We start from the raw sequence: 27,167 nt of genomic DNA on the forward strand, positions 1-27,167 counted from the left end.
CTGCAGACAGAAGTGCAGCAGTGTCACCTGAAGTTTTGGGAGCCTGTCGTGCTTCAGAAATACAAGATTTTAATGCTATTTCTTATTTATTTGTTTGTTTGTTTGTTTATTTAGGCTGCACAGGGTCTTAGTTGAGGCACGTGGGACCTTCGTTGTGGCATGTGGGCTCATAGTTGCAGCAAGCACGCGGGATCTAGTTCCCTGTTGGACCACCAGGGAAGTCCCTAATTTCTGAACTCAAGACAATACAAGAGATAGTATATCTTGATCAAAAATAAGCTATTCTGGTGATATTCTAGAAATGAGCAGACTGCTTGCTGGTCTAATGAATTTCTTTTTTTGTTTTTTAATGAATTCCTTAAGGTTCTTCAAAAACATTCCAATCTGGGAGTGTTAAGGAAAATATACCTTTTTAATTTTTTTTTTTTTTTTTTTGGCCACACCATGCGGGTTGTGGGATCTTAGTTCCCCGACCAGGGTTTGAACCCAGGCCCATGGCAGTGAAAGCGCCGAGTCCTAACCACTGGACCACCAGGGAATTGCCAAAAAAACATACCTTTTTAAACGGGGGAGTTTCAGATTCTGGTTTGATATCTATAGGTTTCCTCCATTATCCGAAAGCAGGGTGTCCTATGAAACATTTCGTAAGCCAAAATGGTATAAAAGCAGATAAAGCACAGATGCTTATAGACACAGTTCAAAGCTATGGTGGTTTGAGGCTGAGATGCTGACTGTAGCTCCTGGGGAAGGAGCTTGGCAGTGCCAGTCTCCTGTTCAGGGTGCCCACTGCCTTTATAATGGCTCCCCGCAAAACACACACTGAACCCTATTTCGTTTTCTGCTTTTTTGTAAAATCAAAAATCCTCTTCAGATTTCTTTTGGTTATAGAAAACAGGTACTAATGCAGGTCTTTTGTAAAAGCCAAGGGGCGTAAAGCGAACTTTCGAAAAGTAAGGAATAACTGTATGAGAAATTGTGTCAGTGAATATAAGACTTTAACAGGCCCTTTAGGAGATTCAGAAAAGCAATCTTTCTCTGGCTGTCTGTCTCTCACTCACACACACACACACACACACATAAACACACACATACACACACACACACACACACATGGCTCTCAAAGACTGTTCATGTCAGCAAGAGATAGGGCACATATATAAATATTTATAATATAATACTAAAAATAAGTACCCTGGGAGGTACAAATGTAAAACAAAGGGGTCTTAGAGGAGGAAGGAAGGCTGGAATAAGAAAGGAGTCATGAAAGTGACACTTGAGCTGGGTATTAAAGAATCTGGACATGGGGAGGGGGTAAATAACATTTCAGGTAAAGGGAAAAAGTAGAACAAGCAACAGCCAAGAAGAAGAGTAATACATCGACCTGTGAAAGGATAGGATATGTGACTTGGAATTCAGATCATGGAAGGTCTCAAAAGCCAGACTAAGAAGCTGCATCAGCAACCACAGAAGCAAGGTAAAAATTTAGGGTGACAAGTGTGTAAATCGGTGAGGTGGGCAGGTATAGCAGTGGGGACTGTAGAAGTCAGCAGTGCACACCCTCTAGCTTCAGTTGATTACTGCATGCAGATGTGCAGGCCCTAAGTGGCCAGTCCTTACAGTTTTTCAAGAGAAGGGGGAAAAAATCCAAGTTTTATATAAAATCACAAAATTGATTCCATTTTTCATACAGTGAGGGCCAAACAAAATTTGTATGCAGACTCCGGGTAGCTTGTGGTACCCAATTTGTACCTCTACAAAACTGACTTCTTGTGTGGATAGTAACATTATCTTTCTACTTCTCAGCAGCCTCAATTTTTTTTTTTTTTTTTTAATAAATTTATTTAGGTTTTTTTTTTTTTTTAATTTTCATTTTTGGCTGTGTTGGGTCTTTGTTGCTGTGCATGGGCTTTCTCTGATCCCACTGATGGTAGCCCACGATTGTTTCATGTGTCAGGGTAGGTTCACCGCCCTAACCAACAAATCCAGGAGTTCAGGGACTTAACACCATAGAAGTTTACTTCTGTCACACATGTGTACTTCTGCCCAGTGTGACTATTCCTGCTTGGTTGGCTTTCCTGACAGTTTTTAGGTTCCTTCCATCTCATGGCTCTCTGCCTTCTCTGGATCCTAGAGTACTTTCCTTTGGCTATAAACCGGGAAAGACAGAGAATGGAGGGTCACACATGGGAGTGTTTTAAGAGTCAGACCTGCAGTTGGGCATATGTTACTTGGACCCACATGCCACTGGTTATGATTCCATTATGGATAAACCAAACTTCAAGAAGGGTGGGAAGTGAAGTCTAGCTGTAAACCCAGGAGGAAACAGGAAATGGTCTGGTAAACGAACATCTGGTCTCTATCATATTTTCCAAGCAGTGCTTTGGTTTCATCCAGCACTGGCTCCTTGACTCAGAACTACATGTGAAGGTCTTACTTCATAGTTAGGTATAAACAAGGTTGAAATGACAAGCTTTAGCTGAATGCAAGAAATGTCACATAATTCAATGACTTTTCTAGATCATTAGTCCCTTTTATTCACATTAGCCAAAAAATGTATTGCTCTTCTGTTCTCTCCTTTCACCTAAAACACGTAAGATATTCCACCTCCAAAATTCACCAATGCAACCTTGGTGATTCACTCTATCTGTAATCCAAGAGCAGCTCTTCTTTCTACTCCTATAATGGCACCCTTCATCTAAAGTGCACTCAATATACTTCACTTGTATCATTTAAAAGGGTGAAAAACATGCTTGAATGTCATTAGGCTTTTATTTCATACCAGGAAACAAGCTCATCAAATACTTTCATGAGGGGCTTCCCTGGTGGCGCAGTGGTTGAGAATCTGCCTGCCAATGCAGGGGACACGGGTTCGAGCCCTGGTCTGGGAAGATCCCACATGCCACGGAGCAGCTGGGCCCGTGAGCCACAATTACTGAGCCTGCGCGTCTGGAGCCTGTGCTCCGCAACAAGAGAGGCCGCGATAGTGAGAGGCCCGCGCACCGCGATGAAGAGTGGCCCCCGCTTGCCGCAACTGGAGAAAGCCCTCGCACAGAAACGAAGACCCAACACAGCCAAAAATAAATATAAAAAGAAATAAAAATGCAATAAAATTTAAAAAAATACTTTCATGAGGTAACACCTTTGATCAAGGCAAGATTTAATTAAGCAAATGATTAGCACTGGGACCTGATCAAAACATAAATGTCAATGTAATGATTATTCTTTCCTCTTCTGTATAATGAGTGGTTCAGACTAGCTCACTTCCGTGATCCCATCTGATTCTGCCATTCCATCCATTCCAAAGAGCAAGTGCATGAACCTTGTCAGTGGTACATGCAGGACAAGCGTGAAGGCTCCCAACCCCTAGTCCATTTTGATGCTCTAAACATCATTATGACACTTAGTCTTATGTCTCAGAACATCCCTACCAGAGAGAAAACCCACTTGCTTGCTCTGAGACTGATGGGTGAAAATCATATGCAGAAGTTTTAGAAATGATAAGCAATTATTTCCCATCGATTCAAAAGTTCACAAGAGTTGAACTTATATTTGAATAGCATTTGGATGGCTGCCTCAGAAAAATTCCTAAATTCAGTAATTATGCTCATACGATTTTGAATACAGAAAGCACAGAGAACTGATAGGGCGTAAATAAAATATACACACATGGGGCTTCCCTGGTGGCGCAGTGATTGAGAATCTGCCTGCCAATGCAGAGGACACGGGTTCGAGCCCTGGTCTGGGAAGATCCCACATGCCACGGAGCAGCTGGGCCCGTGAGCCACAATTACTGAGCCTGCGCGTCTGGAGCCTGTGCTCCGCAACAAGAGAGGCCGCGATAGTGAGAGGCCCCCGCTCGCCGCAACTAGAGAAAGCCCTCGCACAGAAACGAAGACCCAACACAGCCATAAATAAATAAATGAATAAATTAAAAAAAAAAATACACACATGTAACACTTCCAGATGAGGTAGTCTGATTTTTACTTTATGATTTATCATTCTTGAGCTTCTTTGTGTGTAGGTAAAAAGTTTAAATTTTCTTCCAACTTAATTTGCTCTCTGCTCTTACATTTTTAATGAAGTGTTCAACTAATAGCGGAAGTATGTATACATCATTTTCTTTACAACTATTACTATCATCATATAAGATTAGACATTTTAAGTAGAACATAATTGATTTTATCCATTTTTCTTATTATGTGCCTTGGTTTATTCACTCATCCATCCATCGTTTCAGTTTTAGCTTTTAATATTATAATTAGCCAAACTCTGACCCAATAAAAGAGCATTAAAATTTGGCTTCAAGAAATAAAAATACTTATTTCTAAAAACAGGAAAATATAATCAATCCTTTAAATACAGATTCTCCAAGATTATTTAATCCTACATAAGTGAAAGTTATGTTTATAATTTAAGACATTTTTAGAAGTTTATTTTATTAAAGGGAAATTAATATTTTAATACTTCCAACACTGACTGCATTCATCTTCAAAATTATATTTTTAAAATTTATTTTTGTACCATTCTTAAATACATAAAAACTTAAATTATTTTTGAAACAATTTTCGACCATAAACCCCTTACAAGTCCGTTAGTTTTTGTTCTTCACATTTATACAGTCTCAAATTTTACAGATATTTTTCTACCATAGAGGAAAAATTTTATTAAAACTGGAGGCTTCACAAATTCAACAGATTTCTCTCCCTCCAAAAAACAGTATAAAAGAGAGTTTAAAGTCACTATTAAAGCCGTATGAGGATTATCTCACGTTTGGAACCAAGTGTTCTCGTAATTTTTCCTCTTCTTCAGTCTAAATGTCTTATTTACTTCAAAATATTATCAAGTAAACTATGCTGGCATCTTTCTACTAAACATCCACTTTACACAAGATTAACATTTTAAACATGCACAAGTATAAAATAAGAAGCAAAGTTCTCTTATAAATTATAGCAATATCAGGTGTAGCTCATAAAGCTAGTTATAAGATCATGCTAACAACAGCAAAAGCCCACATTAACTCACACAATTGCATAAATGCTCTCTTTACCACCCTCCATGGAAACACTCACTATTTTGCAAAGGAATGAGTAAAAATTACCACTTTGGAATAATACTATTAGTTAAACAAAGGACATGTCAACGACATGAAAACAACTCTATCTAATCTAGAAGACGGTTAAGTCTACCCTTGTTAGGAACTATGCTGTTAAGCCCTGAAGGGAAATGCTTAGAACGTTCAATAAGGATTAAAAAAAAAATTTAATGACCCTCCCTTCACAAATTATTGAAAGAGTCATTGGCTTGCTTACTCACATTCCAGAGCATCTACTGAACTTAATTTAAAATTGCAGGGACCATGTGAAAAAAATATATTAACACTTACCAATAAAGTTTATTGATTAAAACTTAGAAAAGTAAAGTTAAAGACAGTTCTGAGTGATATTTCATGGGTATTATAACACAAATCCTAAAGAAGAATTACTAGCTGTAGAAGAACAACATTTGTTGTATGTTTGATGAAAAAGCTTTATACTGTTTTAGAAGACTTGACATGGGAAGAAGTTTGAATTAACAATTCACTTGGGCTTCCCTGGTCATGCAGTGGTTAAGAATCCGCCTGCCAATGCAGGGGACACAGGTTCGAGCCCTGGTCCGGGAAGATCCCACATGCCGCAGAGCAACTAAGCCCCTCTGCCACAATTAATGAGCCTGCGCTCTAGAGCCCTCAAAACACAACTACTGAGCCTGTGAGCCACAGCTACTTAAGCCCGCACGCCTAGAGCCCGTGCTCCGCAACAAGAGAAGCCACCGCAATGAGAAGCCCACGCACCACAACAAAGAGTAGCCCCCACTCTCCACAACCAGAGAAAGCCTGCGCGCGGCAACGAAGACCCAATGCAGCCAAAAATAAATAATTTTTTTAAAAAATTCACTTGATTTATCATAAGAAATGTCAACTTTACATTTGTTAATGAAAGAAAAGTAGTAGATTTAAAGGGTGATTGAGTCATTAACTACGTGTAAAGAGATCAGATTATCAAAATGTAGGTGAATGGTGAGAAAAAAGCCAATAGGAGCAAAACAATAAATTCTCTTCTCTCATTTGCTGTCACCTGCTTATGAAGTTCCACCTTGATAGGTAATTGCCTAGAAAATGAAGAGGTTATATTAGAAGGACTTCACCAAGAATTATGGGTAGCAATTTCAAGCATAAAATCTGATTTTAAAAAAATTATATTCATAAAAACACGCTTAAGTTCCTCAATAAAAAACTTAAAAAAAATTTTATTTGGAAGTTTTTATACAAGTTTAATATTTCTTATCTTTCCTTTCCCTTGGTGGTTTTATTACAATTATATGATATACAGAAAACATAATGACAATTATATGATATAAAGAAAACATAATGATTATTTTCACCAAAGTCCATGTAAGATGTCCCCCAAATCCCTCAAATTTACCCCAGAGTGCCATATCATTATGTTCACGCTCTACGTGTGCTGTTGACACGAAGTCTGAGGAGGCCCCGCTATAACTAGACAGTGTCTAATATGGAATTCCCCAGAATATGTGGAGTACATTTGAATGAGATTCAATCAATACATTCATCCAAAAATGGTGGAGAGCTTCAAAAGAACCAGAAAAACTTACATCAATTTACATAAAGTTTATCTTTACACAATGTTTTTTAAAATAAAGAGTTCTGCCATGTTAAAAAAAAAAAAAAGCTAAAGCACAAAATCAAAGATCTAAAGTAAACAAAGTGATAAAAATGACAAACTTCAATCTGATGCCCTAATTGTAAATACATGATTAATTTGAGGAAATATTAGATATTAAAAGCCCCATAATTACTTCATATACTAACCTGAAGTATTTCCTTTTAATAATGGTTATATTTTGGAGTTGGTCAATTTTTCCTCATGTTCTTCCACTCTTGTCTTGCCATCTTTCCCTAAATACGTCCGGCATGATGAATCAAAGAGGACATTTTCCCCTCATGTTGGATTCTCCAACAGCAAGCACACTCTTCTCTTAGGAAGAATACTAGAAGGTCCCTAACCACTGCAACATGATGACATTTGACCTCAAAACTAACATTGAAAATGTACAGGTAAGACATCAAAAGCACGGCACCAGACGGAACAGTACAAGCTATTTCCCTAGAATGTCTGATCACTTCTACCACCTGGTTATATAGAACTTTCCAGGAAGCATGAATGCGACATAGTCATAATAATAACAGTCAGCAGCAAATATTTTCTTTGGGAGATGAGGAAAGAAAAAGGAGGAAAGGCACCTACTATACAGGCTGCAATAATATTAAATGCTCCAAGTAAGCCTTCAAATATATTAGATATACATGAAAACATACTGGAAACAAAAATCTCTCAAGCAACTAAGGGTGCTTGTAACATAAAAGATTATTAAAATAATAGTATTAATAAGTATTATTGCTACTGTTATTAATCTTTATTATACTATTTTTATAGTAAGGGAAGTTATAGACACTTTTTCAGATGTCTCAAAACCTTAATAAATACATAGAGTCTGTACAAAACACAACCTTATTGGAATGCCCCTTATATTCAATTAAAAGGTAAAATTAAAACCTCAGCCTAGATAGCAGCTTCCAAGGCATCAAAAACACTTAAGGCCTATACTATCTTTGGTTGTTGCCCTTAATTCCAGCTCTGAAAAATTAATGAATTCAGGACATTAAAATCAGATACACTGTATCTGGACTGAAATTACAGTATTAAGTGTATTAAAAATGTCTAACGTCATGTATGAACTCTGAACTATTAACATAATTTTGAATCATTATACAATTTAAAAAGCTAAACATTTAGAAAAAGTATTATCGATACAAGATATACTTTACATTCAAAATCATGGATAATGACAACATAGTTTACACCCCGTCAGGAGAGGACCAAATGCAACAAAATAAATGTATTTAAATTAGCTCAAAAATATGACATGGAGTTAAAACACTGCAAACAAACATTCAGCCTATTGAGCCATGAAGCAGTTGTTTTAACATCCAAGTAGTCATATACAGTATAATACAGACACGAATAATGATAAATACATTATGTTAAACAACTTTAATTTTTGCTAATTAAAAAAAATCCCTTTTAAGTTATTTTTGGCATGGTGCCAGAGGCTCTGTCAAATAACTGGATGCAAGGCACTACTTATTTACAGGTTCACAACATGTAGCACTTGGAGTCTTCAAGTAGATGCATGGTTAAAACGTAGGCTTGTTCATGTATTCTTCCATTGTCTGAAAGAGAACCATAGATTAGAGCAATTTTCCCTTAAACCACATCCTTTAGCGGACTGTGAAAATTCTTCATTCTCTTACTCATTTATTTTGCCATTAGAGGAAAGAAGTTTTTGTTTTTGTTTTTGTTTTGGCTGCACCACGCAGCTTGTGGGATCTTAGTTCCCCGACCAGGGATCGAACCCAGGCCCGCAGCAGTAAAAGTCCAGAGTCCTAACCACTGGACCACCAGGGAATTCCCAAAAAGAAGTTTTTGAAGTGTACATGGTCATAAATCTTTGCATTCTAATCAAGAAAGGTGCTTCAAAGTTTGAGTATAATTTGTATACACATCCATATGGCTGGAATTAAATAACTTTCAACAGAGAAATGGCTAAGCTTGACCATAAAAGGAATGTCTGATAAGAGAAATGCTAAAGTAACAGCTGCGAAGCTATCACTGTTGACTTCAGAAAAATGTGCCTGCTAAAATAACCATGAGGACTACCTCCAGACACAGGCATTAGAGAAATTTGAATTGTATTTGTATAACGTATGCATCATTACATACATACATAACATACGTATCATTACACATACAGAACATCTTATTGCCAAGACATAAGGGATAAACAGACCATAATTCTTTTTTTTTTTTTTTTTGAATTTTTTTAAACATCTTTATTGGAGTATAATTGCTTTACAATGGTGTGTTCGTTTCTGCTGTATAACAAAGTGAATCAGCTATACGTATACATATATCCCCATATCCCCTCCCTCTTGTGTCTCCCTCCCACCCTCCTTATCCCACCCCACTAGGTGGTCACAGAGCACCAAGCTGATCTCCCTGTGCTATGTGGCTGCTTCCCACTAGCTATCTATTTTACATCTGGTAGTGAACACATGTCCATGCCACTCTCTCACTTCATCCCAGCTTACCCTTCCCCCTCCCTGTGTCCTCAAATCCATTCTCTAGTAGCAGACCATAATTCTTAAGAATTTCTTTCACGTATTTTGAAAAGGCTTTCCTCCAAAGTACATAAATTATGTTTCTTCATCCTCCTCATCACTTACCAAGTTTGTTAACATGCCACAAGGCCCTAATTTTTCCCCAGTACTTTAAAAACAATGTTTAAATGGATTCACAGCCACAGGCAGAGTTCAAAGTTACAGTCATGCTGCAAGCCCTTTATTATGCATGATGGATGGACTTCCTCTTCCACTCTCTCCTGTTATAAACATATGTTTGTGTAACAAATATATTTGTGTAACAAGGCCCCTGGGTTGAATCAATCAGGGAGCTCAAGGGGCCAGCCCTTGGTAACACCCCTACCTCTTCCATGGAAGTCACAGCACAGCCAGCAATGCTTAACCTGTTCTTAAGCTTGAACCCCAGGAGATGTGATTCACGTGCACCTGCCAGGGAAGACATTGACCAGCCTTGCCCAAAGAGACCAAGACCATGGCTAAGCAAGACTGCTCAGAAGATACTAGGGTTAGAAATCAGGTTTTCTAACTGTGTTCACCAGCTCTACGTAGAACTCCAGTCCTCCTCTGCTGAAAATACCTGTGGTCCATTATCCACACTTTTCTTATAAAGCTCTTAAACCTCCTGGATGAGCAATGGCCAAGAGAAGCCCACACCTTAAGACCTCTGCCCTGTCTCTCCTCTTACAGATACTGCCCATGTCTGTCAACTTGACAGGGGTATCACATTGGCCAGGGGCCCATGACTGTTTCTTGGTAACTAGAGTTTATCCCATTTAGAAGAGTATACAAAATTACAAATATAAAATTGGGTATAAAGTTTACTTAGAATGAGAAAAAAATGAAAGTAGATTACAATTTTGTTTTAAATTACAAATATCACAAAATCCAGAACAATAGCAGAATGGGTTTTATTCATTAAGTGCCTGACACACTTCTATAATATCTTATATGTTCATTATGTGGCCACAAATTCTTTGCAGCTGAGCTATCTTACCTTTGCAAATTTGACCATATGAGCCTGCAGCCTTAGAAGGGGTCTGGGCCAGGAAAGGCCCTGGAGTTGTCACTTCACTGGCTTCACAGTTCATTGGCCTCTAGCTATTGGCACTGCTTCACACCACCGGATAAGTCAATCTGCCTGAGGCTACGCTGGCTGCCCTTTCTGAGCTGTGCTGTTACTTAGAGTTACATGAGCCAATGACATATGAGGTTCGTACTTTCTTGGGCTTGCCCCTTTAAAAGCTGGAACAGACTTTTAAGGCTGGCACAAACTTAAAGAGCTCTGCCCTAGCCTTTCACAAGAGGACTAGGGTATCTTGGGACCCCAGTTATCCATCCAGCACAGCAGTGTTTCTTGTGCATTCAGCACTATGCATGCTACGAGTTTTTATTGCATTATGGTTTAACCTGGTTAAACCATAATGCAATAGCTGTTTAACATGGTTTGTGCCTTTAAGGGTGACAGTGTTGGGGTGCACCTAGCCAGTTCTCATGAATCCACACATACACATATGAGGAATCCCATTGCTTGACCTAATGAGGTACCATTTGACCCTCCCTTCTTAACTTGCTTTCTTATTCTGTGGTCGGAACATCTTCTGTTTGTCGCCCCCACTGGTGATCCCAAGAATTGCAACCTCTGTATTTAAGGATCACTACCTTCTCCTTTCAGAGTTTCTTTTTCCCTCTAATCATTTTTGCACCATTGTCCACAGGTACCTTCAAAATAAGGTACCTCTTAAGGTCATTCCCAACCAATTAAACTGTTCCTTTCTTTCCATATTATCAACATCTAGCCCCGGTACACTCAGAATAAGCTCTGAGCATTTAGGGCTTTAAGACTACGTATCTTCTTACTAAAAATGTAGAGACAGTCTTTTTATTCTAAAAAACTTTTATTGGGTAGGGGTCAGGGAAAAGACCAGGGCCTACTCTGAGATTTTCAGTTGTGCTAAAAGTAAAAGCAATATTACAAAGGCCTCCCTTAAACTTAAGCAACTAAGTTTGTATTCAATACAAATACGTGCTCAGGTCCAAAGGACAGGGAAAAAAGAAAGCAATAATTTTTTTCTCTTTATGCAATTATATTACTTGTGCCTATTCATATGCTCAACTGCTCTGACCAGATATACAAAGCAAACCATATATACAAAGTCAATTTTCCAGCCAGCTCGCCAGACGTTCATCGACTTAGCTGAAGTACCAGATCCCAAGAGAACACCGGTAACACTGTTTCTATTTGGCAGGTGCTGTGAATTCAGTGAAAGATTTAGAGGGCAGTCATGATACTGCCTGCCCACTATGGGGAAACGGCAGCTAAATGGAGGGTCCCCTGAGACTCACCTATCAAGACCTTCCACTCAGTCACCAGGGACACCAGGGAACGACCAATTAATGTTTAATTGTGAAAGGCCTCTCTCTTGAAATAGCAGTCAATACCTGCTTCCCAGATTTAAATGGAACTAGAAGCACCAGATAACCCACAAGCCCTTTAAATTCTACTTCCTACAGAGGGGAAATTCAAAATAACCCAGGTATATCTTGGCCCTAATTCAAGGAGCTTTAATTACTGAAGTGCCAAAGACCCTGTTAAATGTCTGTTTCTCCTATAACGTGATTCCACAGTAAGGACCCTGAGGATAGAATTATAAATAACCCCCTGGCATATTTTAAGAAAGGTTATGTAGAATTTCCAAACCACTCGATTTCTCAAGTACCTTGTAAAATTCCCTTCCTGTGTCATTTGGAGAGAGCCAAGTGAACATCAGAAAGTTTAAGTGCATTTTTTTGAGGTGATAACACGTCTAGAAATAAATGCATCAGCTTCCTAATAGGCAAGCACAGAGGCTCAGGGGTACCCTGTATCTTTCTCGGTATCCATTCACCTGAGGACTGGTTCCCTAGATGGGCAGCAGCAAGTAATCAGCTCAAAGATGTGCCAAAACTGTTGCTTGGAAGTCGTGTCTAATGTTTTATTAACTGAAGCAGGCTCTTATTTCCAAACAGCAGCAAGAATGGCTTTAATGCCAATTTTAAAAGACACTTGATAATGCTCTGGAATCTTCTGACCAGCTATCATGAAAATAGAAAGATAGATTCAGTGATGCTGTGAGAAGAAGAACCTAGAGGTGGCAGAGCTGGGATGGAACCCAGGTCCCCAAAGGCATGCTGGGAGGGCAAAGTTCAGTGGGGTGAAGCGCTCTTTCTCACAGTGCCCACGGGAGGACTGAAGGGGTTAATGTAGGTACGTTCCGTTATTAGGGACGATGCAAATCTGGACTGTATCTACAAGAAAAGCCCCAGTATATTTTATATAAGTATCACAGAGTCAGGAACATGACCAAACGGCTGCTGCAGGGCCCATTTATCCCTTGACAAGCAAGCCACAGAATTCCCAATTTATTTATGCAAATAGGAGCACACATACAGCCTCCCAGGAAGGTAGGAAATTTTCATTAATATGATGATCGCCATCTTCAATAATAAAGCTCTAGTATCCCTGGCAAGTAAAATCATGATGTATTGCTAGTCTCCTTTCCCAGGGCAGCACAGATATTTTAATGAAAGGCTTTTTATACCTCCCATAAAATTATTCTTGAAAAGAATAGCACCAAGTATGTAATCCCTTTTCGATAGTGTGGTGTCCTCACTGAAAAGCTCAGACATGAAGAGCAAAGACTCTGGAGCCCAATTACCTGGGTTCAAATCTCTAACCCATGCTTACTAGCTGTGTGCGGTTGAACAGTCATTAAACCGCTCTGTGTCTTAGTTTACTCATCTTTAAAATGAGGGTAACGATATACCTACCTCTTAGAGTTGCTGTGATAAATAAGTTAATACACGTAACTTACTTAGAAACTGTACCCTGGGACTTCGCCGGTAGTCCAGTGGTAAAGAATCCGCCTTCCAATGCAGGGGACTCTGGTTCGATCCCTGGTCAAGGAACTAAGATCCCACATACCACGGGGCAACTAAGCCTGTGCGCCACAACTACTGAGCCTGCACGCCTCAACTAGAGCCCGCGTGCTGCAAACTACAGAGCCTATGCACTCTGGAGCCCACGTGCCACAACAAAAGATCCCACATGCTGCAACTAAGACACAATGCAGCCAAAAATTTTAAAAATAAAATAAAAATTAAAAATAAAGAATTTACCTTAAAAAAAAAAACTGTACCCAGCACAGAGTAAACACCCAGTAAGTGTCAGCCAATCTATCACCACTACCACCATCACCATCACAGCACCACCATCATCTTTTCCCAGGGCATGAGAAACTGTGTACTGACCTCCTGTAACATATCAGAATCCTCAATGGCTTTAACAGCAGATTTCTTGGATGTTTCCTGAATTTCTCCACCGATTATAAACTCGTCCAGGATAAAATAAGCCTTTTCAAAATTAAAGATAATATCTAGCTCGCAGACCTGGTAAGACAAAAACGAATATTTTGATAAACTTGCAGTAGTATCAGGGGAAACATGGGCCAGTGATTCAAGCTTTTCAACAGTGACACCCACGTGGCACACCAAAGATAAAAATATCAGATGGTATTTTAAAGCCAGAAAAGTAGAACTACGGAAATCCGGGCCCTGAATAAAAGTAAAACCACATTCTATTAAAGCAGAGCATGTCCTTAGATAATATTGTTTAATGTCACAACAGGAAATTTGAGACTCAGTCCAGGAGTCAAGCTGCCCAACTCATCTCTCCATCCGCACAGATAAAAGCTGAGCCGCCCTGCGTTTCAGGCACGAGGGCTTCGTTGCTCCTGCCCTCTGGTCTGTACATTTGGCTCCTAGCTTTAGAACTCTCAGAAGCTCATTCTTCAGAGGCAAATTAGCTCAATTGTGTTAATTTTTCTCAAAATTATGTCCCAGGCCGGTGCTTCTCAAACTACAGAGTATATCCCAATCACCCAGAAAGCTCATTGAAACACACACTACTGGGCCCTACCCTGGAGTTTCTGATTCAGTAGGTCTGGGTAAAGCCCAACAGTTTGAACTTCTAATGGGTTCCCAGGTGATGCTAATGATGCTGGTGTGGGGACCACACGTCAAGAACCGCTGCCACTGTCACAGACCAAAGCAGAGTCTGATAGATTTGGTTAAATGTAGCAAGTAGCAAGACCACTCCCCATAATCCAAATAAGGCTCAATTCCAATGCTTCAACCAGACAGCCACTCAGGCACCATCCTTGCTGTTTCCCTTCTCACGTATCCCTCAACTCTCGCTTTCCACACCTTACGGAAGGTCTGCTCACTGAAAGTTTTCAGTCCTCTCCCACCTTCATGGCTCAACAGCAACTGATACACTTCACCCATCCCTTGTTTGAAAATCTCCTCTTGCTTACTCCCTGATGTTGGCAATACCACTCAGTGCCCGTTTTCCTCCTCATCATTTCTGATGATCATCTCTGATGATCCTTCTCAGGCTCCTTGGATGATTTATCTCCCCCCGGAAACTTGCATTCATTTAAGAAGTATTTACAGAATGCTTGTGACACATCAATCGGCAAAACAAACATCTCTGCAGCAGGATGCTTACATTCTAGGGACCCACCTTCTTCTTAAAGACTGGTGCTTCCCAAGAGAGCCTCTTCTCTTTGCAACATGTACATTCTCCTAGATAACCTCATTGACTCTCTATATCTGGGTCTTCCATGCAGGTGGCTTAACAAAGTGAGATCTTTGTCTGGGCCTGATCTCCCTCTGCAGCGTTAATCCAATATTTTCACCCACTAACCAGACATTTCTGCCTGGATATTCCTCAGTCCACATCCCCGTATTCCAAACTGAATCAAGCATATTCTTTTCCCTTTAGTCCCTATTTTGCTTAGTAGCTGCAAGCTCTATCTAGTGGCTCAATCTAATTCATTCTACAGTTCAGCTTAAGTTCCCCTCCCTCTCATTCCTCTCTCCCCCTTGATCTCATCCCTCTCAATTTGATCACCAATTTCTATTGATTCCATCTTGTAAATGAACCTCTAACCTCTTGTCCATTTTCGCCATTGCTCAGGCCTGCAATGTCTCTCGCTTGGGGTGCTGCCGTGACTTTCTAGGTGGTGTCTACCCACGTGAGTCCAATGACCACTAGCACTTTGCTAAAATGCTGATCTGGGTCCTTTCCTGGGTGAGGTCTTCTGTTCAGGACAGTTTTGATTCCTCAGCATGGCATATAGGAATCTTTACAGCCCAGCTCTCTGGCTTCCTGTGCCGGTACCCACACCATGCTAAAGCTACACATTCCACAAACTCACCCCGTTCTTTCATGCCTTTGCCCTTTGCACATTCCAGAAATTCCTGGAATGTTCCCCAAATGTCTTTTCCTTTATTCTGCTGGCAAAATCAAACTCATTTTTCAAGGCCAAATTCAAAAGGTATGAGCACAATGATTCCCCCAAATCCTCTTTTCTCCCATAGAGATTCTGCATCACTTCCTTTGTGTTCTCTTACATCTTGTGTGCCCAAGTATACGTTTACTTATCAATCACTTTCCCTTGTATTGTGAGCTCAGGTACAGAAATTGTCTCAGTCATCCATATACCTCTGGAGCCTGGCACATAGTAGGATGCAATAAATGTTCGCAGGATAAATGAATGAGTCGGCCACCACACAGGCCTTATTTTTATGATGCTGGGGACTAATGGCTTCCCAGATCAACAGTCCTCTGATCCTGCTGAATTCTATGACTTTACATAAAATGGATGCCAATATTTTAACAAATTGCATCATATATTTAGGATTTAGGTCAATAAACTTGCAGACTCTCCAAGGAAAATGGTTTATATTGACAGATTCAACTGAATCTAGAAGCATAAGAACAAATAAGTACAAAACCACTGTAATAAATGGCCAGCTCAGAAAAACTAATGTAATGAATCTGCAAAGGTTATCATCTCTTCATTCGTTAGAAAACAGCATCAAATCAACAAGTGTGTGTGTGTGTGTGTGTGTGTGTATACACACACGCACAGCTAATTTCCCCTTCCCTACAGGGTCTGTCTCTTTCTCTCTCTCTCCACACATACACATACACACACATATATGTGTAAAACCAGTTGAAAATAAGAGTCTATTCACTGGGACATGATACTATAATCCAGGACTTCCCCAGAACTTTAGGGTTCCCTCTTGAGAACAACCATCAGAAAAAGGATGGCATCATAGGAGGAAATATTCTCAGCTTATAAACCCCTTTATTTCTAGAACACTCACTCCAGGAATTTGAATGAGACTAGAATTGAGCTTCCCAGGCAAAAATGTAGAGATCAGAGTACAGGTTAAAAGTACAACAATGGATTGGGAATAGTATTTGCAACATATATAACAGAAAGGAAAGCATAATATCCATGATATAGAAAGAATTCTCATGAATCCCTAAGATAAACACCACAACATAAAATATCAAATAAAGGCTGTCAAGAAGCAATTAATAGACAAGGCAAGAAATGGAAAAGGCCAATGCACATCTAATAATATATACAGCCTCACTAGTAATCAGAAAAATGCAAATTGAATTAATGACTATCTGACTATTAAGAAGAGATAATATCCATTGCTGGTTAAATGTATGGATAAATAGGTACTCGCACTCACTGTTGGTGGGATTTGTAAATTTTATAGACATTTTGAAGGCTCAAATTGTAGTGTCCATCAGTTTCAAATGTATAAATCCTTTGACCCAATAATTCCACAAGGAATTTATTCCTATGCTATACCCAAACCAGTGCATAATAATATATATTAACAACAAGGATGATGGCAGCATCATTTATAATAAAAATTGGAAAAAACTCAAAAATCCAGCCATGATAGAATTGCTTAAATAAAGTATGGTCTACCCCTACTTGTGTATCATATTATATACCATGGGAATTCTATGAATAAAGTTGGAAAGAATGAAGTAGATTTCCATGAATAGACGTGGAAATAGCTCTAAGATAGACTGGTAAGGGGAACAAAAGAAAGTTGCAGAATAATATGCATAATACAATACCATTTTTTATTTAAAAAACTGTATATGTCTAGAAGGATATGTAACAATATGCATTATTTTGCAATTTTAAACAATATAGATAAACAGAAAGAAAGCACAGTAGATTAGACATTCATGCACATTAAAGAAGGTACAAGAAGTAAGCAGTTACCAGAGATCAGAAGAGGTGGGAAGTCAGGATTTATAGTAGCAAGAGCTGGGGAATCCCAGAGTTCAAGGCAGGTGTAGACCAGGAATCCAGGACAGACAGGAACCTCATGAGAAGAAACGAGCAACCAGAATCCTGCAAAGTGAACTTGACAGATACTAATGCAAGTTCTCTGGGAACTTCTCATACCTCACTCTCCACTCTCCTAGCAGCAACCCATCCCCAAGGCTGCAGGGCTCGCCAATGGCCACGGGGCAATTAATTTACTGCACCTAGTTTCAAGGGGTAGGGATAAGGTTAGGTAATATGCAAAGTCAGATACACACACACACACACACACACACACACACACACACACACCCCTTGATTATACAGTTACTATCTCCAGATTATAAGGGAAATGGCTACACAAGTTCTACTGGCCTTATAGAGAATGTTACAAATAAGCAAGTCATTCATATACAGCAACTTCAAAATACTACTCTATTTGCTATTCTTTGAGTCTAACCCCAAGGGGTTATTGTACCTGAGAGTAAGAAGAGAAAACACCTCAGAACCTGAGACATAATGTAGATTTCTTCAGCTACTGTCTAATTCCTCAAATACTACTCCTAATTCTACCTTCAGGGTGCTGCCCCAGTATATCAGAAATGTACCCTTGATGCTCAGATGACTGCACTCCATCTAATTCTGCAAAAGCACATGGCTTCTGTGTTAATAAACACATGAGCCTCTTTCCTTATTTTTTCTCATTTTCTCATATCTCTATATTCTGGAAGAAAGCTTATAAAAGGAAAAAGCAGTGGTAATTTAATGTTATCTTTGATCTCCTAGTCTTGTGCTTTACTACAATTTTACTATAATTTGGCTTGAGGAACTTCTGTTATAGCATAATACATGATGTAGTGAGATTATTTCTGGCATTTAAATAACTAAATCTTTTTGGATAGAATCTAAGAGGGACCTTCCTTTACTGAATTCTGTTCTAAAGTAAGTACAAAAAGTTCAAGTTATGTACAGCAAATGCATAAAAGGATGTATAAAATAATAATGCAAAGTACAGTTACATAGCGATTAGCAGTTTATAAGTATTGTTAATTACACTATGTCTTTGATTCTCATAATAGCCCCCATGAGATGAGCAGAGTAAATATTTCTATTCAACTTTTTGAATGTCGTTTTTCTTATCTGTGAAATAGAGATCTATGATGAGTCACATCATGGGTTTGGTGAGAAAGCCAGCTGACACCAGGATCCAGCAGGACACAGAGCACCCCTCCCCCGACAACAAGAAAACTCCCTGAATCAAGACAGAACCTCTCCAGCGCAGCAACCTCTGCACCGTCTGGGGGCATCAGTAAAACCTCCCATAACAGCCTGTAATGGGAAAATATGGCAGGTGTCTAAGTCCTCAAACTGACCCTTATCTACTGTGAGACTCTGAGGCATTGCCTCTTAGCCTCTATAAACTGGGCTTCATGCTACTTACTGAAGACCGAAAGATTAACTAGTTAATCCTTGTAAATCTCCTGGGAATTGAAAAGTGCTAAAAAAATAAATAAATAAATAAATTAGTAGCCAGAGATTTTGATTTATCTGTCATAGGAAGGTAATATTTTCTAGTCTTATGAGAAACTCAGTACAGAGTTCTTTTCTGGGATAATATAAGGGTAAAATTCAAGGAAACCTTCAGGATTAACACAAGAGGAAAAGAAAACCAAAGAGAAATATATCATTCCTGAGACAATGTCATAAGAATCAGTATTGCTGGGCTTACTCATCACAGCGAATTAATAAGAATTGAACATGTACTGGGCACAGAGGCTTGAACTGCTTTTAGCTGCTCTTAGCTTAATGAAAGATTCATTGAATTTTTTTAGTGAATTAAATTTTGGTCCATGACAAAGACAGAGCTTCTAAAGGTATGCCAAAATAGGATGAAAAATTAATAATATTAGAGAAATAGGAATGCATCCTGATTCTACTGACACTTTAACTGGGCTTAGAATTAGTGAAGTTGATTCAAATTCTCTCGAGAAAGCAACGTGTTCTGAAATATCTGATATTTGGTCAGATAAGATTGAGATAAAATTCAATCCCAATTCACATGATCACAGTTGGATAAATCTAAGAAAACACAACAGGTCAAACCAGAGTGTGGAAACGAGGGGGAAAAGGCAGGCTATGGGAATCTCTGGGCCTCAGGAGAACTATTTCAGGGTTTTGCTAAAGGCCAAGTCTGCGGTTTATTTCAAAAGAAAGTACTGCAATGTCAGAATTCCTCTGAATAATTGAAAGCATAAAATTAAATAATCTCAGGTTTGAAAACTTGCCACAATATATTTTCAAATCTCTCTTTTAAAAAATGAAAGTAAACTTGGTGAACCAGGAGACAGCAAAAGAAAAATGGTCTGTCTTATTATTTCTATACACTGACCAACAAACTGAAATCTCTGAAGCAATATTTAGGTCTTATAACATAACTTACAAGACAAAAAAAAAAAGAAGAAGAAGAATCAAAGAGAGGGAGAGAGGGAGGGAAAATTATTTCAGAAACCTTTCAGGTACTCATCCTTGTGAAAACTGTTGCAACAAATCTGATAAAACCTTAAGCAATACTTCAACTGCTGTTCATTCCATTATATAGAATACAGTATAGAAAACTCTTCTGAAAACAAATTCTCCTAACAGCACTTAATAAAAATCTTCAGTGAGCCAGGAAATAGGAAAGAGAGTATTACTGAGAAGAAAACATTTTCCTAATCCACTGATTCATTTCTTGAGACTGTGAACTAGATAAACTGTTTCTGGAACATTCTTTAAAATCTGGCCCAGAGCTGGTTCCAAGTGTTGAAAAGTCGAACAGATAAGTCCCAGGTCATGATCTCGAGATACTGGCAATTTGGTGGTCAGGCAAATCCTGCACAAGTTGAGGATGATACAAGGCGGCTCCGTGTGGCTGGAGCCCTGGATATGTCAGGGGTAAAAAGACAGAGAAGTGAGAAGGCTGGAGCAGTGGTCTGGGACCAATGTTTACAATGAGTAAATGCCAAGCTAAGAAATTTGAATTGTATTCACTAAAGATGGAGGAGAGTGACTGAATGTCACCAGAGATCTTTGCATTGGAAGGAAAATGGTAACAAACAGGCCAGGAAAGGCAGGCAGAGATGAGCCCAGAGGCAGAAAGGGGGAGAGGTGAGGTTTAAAGGAAAAGCAAAACTGTAATCCCAAGTGAAACTATACTAGTGAGAGTGAAACGAGATGAATTTTCATCCAATTTGAATAGACAGAGGCAGACTTAAGTAAAGGGTGGAGAAATATGTAAGGAACACTGTCCTTCTGCATTGAAAGATCCTAGGACATAATAATTTCAAGCACAAGACTGAACAGGTTTTCAGGAGCTGATTTTTTCTTGTCACGTGAAGACTGAGGTGACTGAGAAGCCCAGTGAAGACCGTCATCAGCAAAGTGAAGAAGAGTCATCTGGTGATGGATTTCCAGGAGAGAGAGTCTAGTAGACACACAGGAGAGAAGAAAGAAAGAGCAGGAGGGCATTTAGAGGGCAGGGGGAGGGAGGGAGCTGGGGAAGAAACCAAGTTGGGGCCTTCAGAAACACAGGATGAGAATTAGCAGAACTCAGAGTCAGGGCAGAATAAAGAGGAGCAGATTTAAAGAAAGGATTGCACTGAGCAAGGGTCCAGTGCTGCAGAGAGGTTAAGGCAGGTGAAGATTAAAGCAGCATCACTGGTGTTGACCATTATGATTTCCTTGCAGGAGTAAAGGTGAAGCCAAGCCATAAGCTGCCGCAGAGTGAATGTGTTCTGGGGATCAGGGCACCTCGTAGAGTGTATTCCTTGGCAGTAAATGCATGGAGACTGAATAGCAATGTGAAGGAAAAGGATTTTGGTTTTGTTTGTCTGGTGTTTTGTTCTTTTTTTTCTTATGTATAAATAATATTAAAGAACACTTGGAGCTTAGTAAAAGAAACCAGAGAGAGGATAAAAAGTCACAATAGAAAAGAGAAGACAGTCAATGGGGAGTAAAGGACAAAATATCAAGGAATCCTTCACAATTAAATTCTAGTTTATTGAAACAAGGTGTCTAGTGTGGCTGTGGTCTGGACATACACACACCACCTGCCTCTGGAAAGCTCTGGATCTTCCATTTACTAAGAATTACAGGAAAGGGGGAAAGCCTTGCATTCTGATCCTCGGTGCAAATGCAGTTCATATTTTAGACTTGAGAGAGAGAAGGAATGTGATGACAGACAGAACTGAAGTCAGAGCTGGGGTGGAGACTGACTCAGTCTAGAGACCAGGACACCACTTACATTTCCAAAGTATTTGTCCAGCATCTCCACATAACGATGCACAATCTCTAGTGTCAAGAGCTCATTGTCCTGATTTTCTACTGCACAGCAAAAATATAAACTAGCATACCTTGAAAAGAAAAGAAGATAACGTAAAATATAATGGCACATTACACAACCTGAAGATGGTTTTTTCCATGAATATGCAGTTACCACTTCCTCTCCTGGGATTCTCCTGTCCACATCCAAGAGGGAAATCATTATTCATCATATCCAATATCCTCCCAAAATGTAAAATAGAATATATAAAAAATATGGTGGGGATTGGATTACTTCTGTTAATTATGTGAAAGGTCCTCAAAACTTTACCTTGAGGAGCTGTGATCAGGGGACAGAGTCCTTTGACCCATGGCAATCAGGGTGCCCGTTCATGCCCCGCCCTGGATTGTGAATTGTCCTTTCTAAACTCCAGAGCCCTGACCAAGGGGCCCAGGGGCCCACGTGCCCACCCTCTTACTTCATACTGTACTGCAGTGTGTCTCCCATCCTCAGCTTATCAAGTCCTCCCCTCCCACGTGTGTTTCTTCTGCCTAAAATGCTCCTCCTCCCCCCATACATGTGGCTCACTCCTACTTCTCCTGTAGCTCTGAGCTCGGATGTCCTTTCCCCCAGGAAATCTCCGTCCTCTCCGACTGCACTGGACGCCCCTGCTATGCATTCCTCTGCCTCCCTCACAGAGCATCCAGAGCTCTTTCTTTTTCTTTATAAATTTATTTTATTTATTTATTTATTTTTGGCAGCGTTGGGTCTTCGTTGCTGCCCGCGGGCTTTCTCTAGTTGTGGTGAGCGGGGGATACTCTCCGTTGCGGTGCACGGGCTTCTCACTGCAGTGGCTTCTCTTGTTGCGGAGCACGGGCTCCAGGCATGTGGGCTTCAGTAGTTGTGGCTCGCGGGCTCAGTAGTTGTGGCTCGTGGGCTCTAGAGCGCAGGCTCAGTAGTTGTGGTGCATGGGCTCAGTTGCTCTGCAGCATGTGGGATCTTCCTGGACCAGGGATCGAACCCATGACCCCTGCATTGGCAGGCGGATTCTTAACCACGGCGCCACCAGGGAAGCCCGCATCCAGAGCTCTTCATTCCGTATTTCATGGCCTGTCTCTCCCCCACTAAATCAGTGGCTTCCCAAAGGCAGGTACTGAGTCTGAGTTGTCCACCGTTGTTTACTCAGTAGTTATAGATATCTGTTGAGAGAACTGCTGAAGCCTATTCTTCATGTAATGGTTTAAATCACAACTGAACCCCAAGTTGTAGAAACCAGGCAGAGAGTAGGGACAAGCCTTTTGTCGGCAAGTATTTCTGGGACTCTGTCTTTCTATCCCTGGGATGCTTATCACTATAAGGGGCCTTTGCTGACATCTCCCACGATGCTAGTACGAAAAGTTTTGACCCTGGGCCCAGCAAGAGAAGCTTGCTCCAGGCACTTCCTGGTAATTTACTCCATTGAATACAGCCTTTGATGTTACCTCTGTCTTTCCCCTTCGTTTTATAAACACACCTTGTGAGAGCAAACACATCCCTTTCTAATGTGTGTTTTCCCTCTGAAAGTTGCAGTATGATGTTGGATGCAGGGTCAGATCGGTTGTGTTCTGGTCCTGGTTTAGGCATCAGTTATCTGGGTCTTTATGAGCAAAATGGCTTTACCTCTCAGGGCCTCAGTTTCCTCACCTAGAAATTGAGGTCCCTTTCTAGTATGGTCTTGCCATGGCAAGCAGGTACAGTAAAGAGAGGATATACAGTCTTTAAAGTCAGAAAAATCTGGATTTGAATCCTGACTCTGCTAATTACCACTCAATTACTGTGACTGGGAACTAATTACTTAAACTCTCTGCGGCTTCAGTTTCCTCATCTGCAATGTGAATAATAAAGAGCTGCCCATCTCTCTATCATGTTAACCTTTTTTCTATAGCATTTGTTACTAACTGAAACTGTTTTGTTTGCTTAACAGATGAATAAGTTCCAAGAGAGCAGGAATGTTCTGTGTCTTGTTTGCTACTGTATGCACAGTCATTAGAACAGTGCTGGAAATATAATAGATGCTCATAATTTCTTGAATGCATGTGTGCATTATCAACACATAAATTAAGTATCTAGAATAAGTATCTAGAATCCATCCTGGCACATGGAAAGCCTTTCAATAAATGAGAGTTCTCTTCTATTTAGTCTACTGGTACAAACATTTGGGCTCCAGCCTTCAAAGATTTCAGCAAATGACAGAATTGGTGTTGCAATCTAAAATGCTCAGGACTAAACAAACCAAATAGTAATAAGAAATTCAGTTCTCATAACGTTACTCACACCTTTTATAAACAAGTTTTAGCTCCTTCCAATCAACAAAACTGCTTGTCCTCTGACCACGAGAGAGAATAATCTGAACGATTTCCCGGGTGATCTTTTTCCTTTCCTTGTCAGGGAGAGTAGTGTACCATTTCTGCAGCCGTAATTTCCCTTGTCGACTGAAGAGCAATATGAAATGAATCTAGAACAAATAAAGGAGAGAAAAAAAAACAGAATTTGGTCAGCCAAATCATTCTACCATAGATATTAAAATACAGCAGCAGGGTTTACAAAGGATTATTCTGAACAGAGGAAAAAAATAATTACCAGCATGAAAACTATCCCATCTGACAATTACATTTAACCGAAAAAGAACAAAGAAATGTATACACCACAAACATAGCTTATTTATACTATAGGAGAGAGATAAGTTTTCTTTTATGAGTCACAGACTCATAGTGAGAAAAAATATATCAAGGCAGAATAGAACTCTTTTGAGAAAATATTAAATTCTTCCTTCACAAGCCAAAAAATAGTTAAAAACGGTAGAAGGGTTTACTTTAAAAATTATACTCTTGTTTCATATCACAAGTATAGAAACCAAATGATAATATAGACATAAAGAAGAGAAGTAAGGGAAGGAAATAAGGATGAAGCAAGGGGGAAAAGTGAGAAAACTAGAAGGGGACCATATTCTAATTTTTTAATAAAAATTATATATATATTTAAGGTGTACAGCATGATGATTTGGTATACATATACATGGTGAAGTGATTACTATATTCAAGCTAATTAACATATTATCTCCTCACACAGTTCTCAGTTTTTGTGTATGATGACAGCACCTGAAATATACTCTCTTAGCAAATTTCCTGTATTCAATCTAGTATCATAAACTATAGTCAGCATGCTGTACACCAGATCTCTAGATTTATTCATCTTACATAACTGCAACTTTGTTCCCATTGACCAGCGTCTCTCCATTTCTCCCACCTCCCCATCCCTTGTAACCACTGTTCTACTCTCTGCTTCTGTGGGTTTGATGTTTTTAGATTCCACATATAAGTAAGATCATGTAGTATCTGTCTTTCTGTGCCTGTCTTATTTCATTTAGCATGACGTCTTCTAGGTTCATCCACGTTGTTACAAATTACAGGATTTCCTTCTTTTTAAGGCTGAATAATATTCCATTGTATGTATATGTACATATGTATACACATACACACAGCATACTTTCTTCATCCATTCATCTGTCAATGAACACTTAGGTTGGTTACACGTCTTAGCTATTGTGAATAACACTGCAATGAACATGGGAGTGCAGATATCTCTTTGAGAAACTGATTTCATTTCCTTTGGAAATATACCCAGAAGTAAGATTTCCCTTGGAAATATACCCAAAAGTACTATCATATGGTATTGCTATTTTTTAATTGTTTGAGGGACCTCCATACTATTTTCCATAATGGCTATCCCAATTTACATTCCCACAAACAGTGTGCAAGGGTTCCCTTTTCTTCACACCTTCACCAACACTTCTTATCTCCTATCTTTTTGATAATAACCATTCTAACAGGTATAAGATGATGTCTCATTGTGGTTTTGATTGGCATTTCCCTGATGATTAGTGATATTGAGCATATTTTCATATACCTGTTGGCCATCGGTATGTCTTCTTTGGAGATATGTCTATTCAGGTCTTTTGCCCATTTTTTTTAAAATTGGATAATTTGTTTTCTTGCTATTGACTTGTTTGAATCCCTTATACATTTTGGGTATTAACCCCTTAACAGATGTATGGTTGCAAAAATTTTCTTCTATTCCATAAGTTGTCTCTTTACTTTGTTGTCTCCTTTGCTGTGCAGAGGCTTTTTAGTTTGATGCAATCCCATTTGTCTATTTTTGCTTTTGTTGCTTGTGCTTCTAGAGTCGTATCCAAAATATCATTGCCCAGATCAACGTCAATGTCAATATCAATGTCAAGAAGCATTTTCCATAGGTTTTCTTCTAATAGTTTTACAGTTTCAGGCCTTACATTTAAGTCTTTAATCATTCTAAGTTGATTTTTGTATGTGAAGTGAGATAATGGTCCAATTTCATTCTTCTGTGTGTGGATGTTAGTTTTCCCAACACCATTTATTAAAGAGACTGTCCTTGTCCCATTGGGCGTTCTTGGCACCTTTCTCAAAGTTCAAACTAAGTCTCAAATGTAAGCTCTTTACTCCACTTTGTGGGTTACTTGGCTGAGAGTTTTAGAATCAACCATCTCAAGATACAGTTTGGCATCACAATAAATGTTTACAATATAAATAGTATGTTGACCACATTAGGAAGAAACCTGATTTTATTTTCAATTAAGTTTCAAAGTATGTATTTGAAATTCCTATTTCAATGAATTTTGAAAGCTTTACATGAATAGAAGACGCTGTAGAAATTTACCGTGGAGCCTGGGAGGTACGGAAGATTTGTTTTTCAGAAATTGTCAGATGGTCCGATCTTTATTTTATGAGATTAAGTTTTCTCAATCCACGGTATGAGAAGATCAAGTTTAGAATCATAATTTATTCTGTTGCGTGTTTGTTTTGTTTTTAAAAAAATAACTTTCATTATTGAGGTTAATTGTGTCATGGAGGGAACAATATATACTAGGAGCCAAAATAATTAAAATTTTAAAACTTTCTACACATAAAATATTCAACTCTTTTTATTAAAGAAATTTGGCTCTGAATGTCACAGCACAAATCTTACAAACTCAGTCGGTGGATAATATCCAAAGACCAACAGAAAACAAGTTCTCTCCTCACAGCATCCCCTCCCCCAACCTACAGAATTTGAGGTCTTTTTTTTTTTTTTAAACATCTTTATTGAAGTATAATTGCCTTACAATGGTGTGTTAGCTTCTGCTTTATAACAAAGTGAATCAGTTATACATATACAATATGTTCCCATATCTCTTCCCTCTTGCATCTCCCTCCCTCCCACCCTCCCTATCCCACCCCTCTAGGTGGTCACAAAACACCGAGCTGATATCCCTGTGCTGTGCGGCTGCTTCCCACTAGCTATCTATTTTACATTTGGTAGTGTATATATGTCCATGACACTCTCTCACCCTGTCACATCTCAC

General features: G+C 39.2%; 1 protein-coding gene and 1 non-coding gene across 2 annotated transcripts in view; both read right to left on the reverse strand.

Moving 5' to 3' along the window:
• Positions 1-6,257: 6,257 nt before the first annotated feature.
• The window catches only part of AP1S3 (adaptor related protein complex 1 subunit sigma 3), a 57,339-nt gene continuing 36,429 nt past the window's right edge, over positions 6,258-27,167 (reverse strand). Inside the window, exons 2-5 of the mRNA XM_059927545.1 lie at positions 24,067-24,245; positions 21,734-21,842; positions 13,547-13,684; positions 6,258-8,290 (exon numbers count right to left, since the gene is read on the reverse strand). Of these exons, the coding sequence (XP_059783528.1) occupies positions 8,255-8,290; positions 13,547-13,684; positions 21,734-21,842; positions 24,067-24,245 (462 nt within the window). The 3' untranslated portion in view covers positions 6,258-8,254. The remainder of the gene's footprint in view (positions 8,291-13,546; positions 13,685-21,733; positions 21,843-24,066; positions 24,246-27,167) is intronic.
• TRNAK-UUU (transfer RNA lysine (anticodon UUU)) lies at positions 8,453-8,525 on the reverse strand. Its single transcript has one exon. It is a non-coding gene; the product is annotated as a tRNA-Lys (tRNA).

This window comes from Balaenoptera ricei, chromosome 7 (genome assembly GCF_028023285.1).
Source record: "Balaenoptera ricei isolate mBalRic1 chromosome 7, mBalRic1.hap2, whole genome shotgun sequence".
Classification (NCBI taxonomy): Eukaryota; Metazoa; Chordata; class Mammalia; order Artiodactyla; family Balaenopteridae; genus Balaenoptera; species Balaenoptera ricei.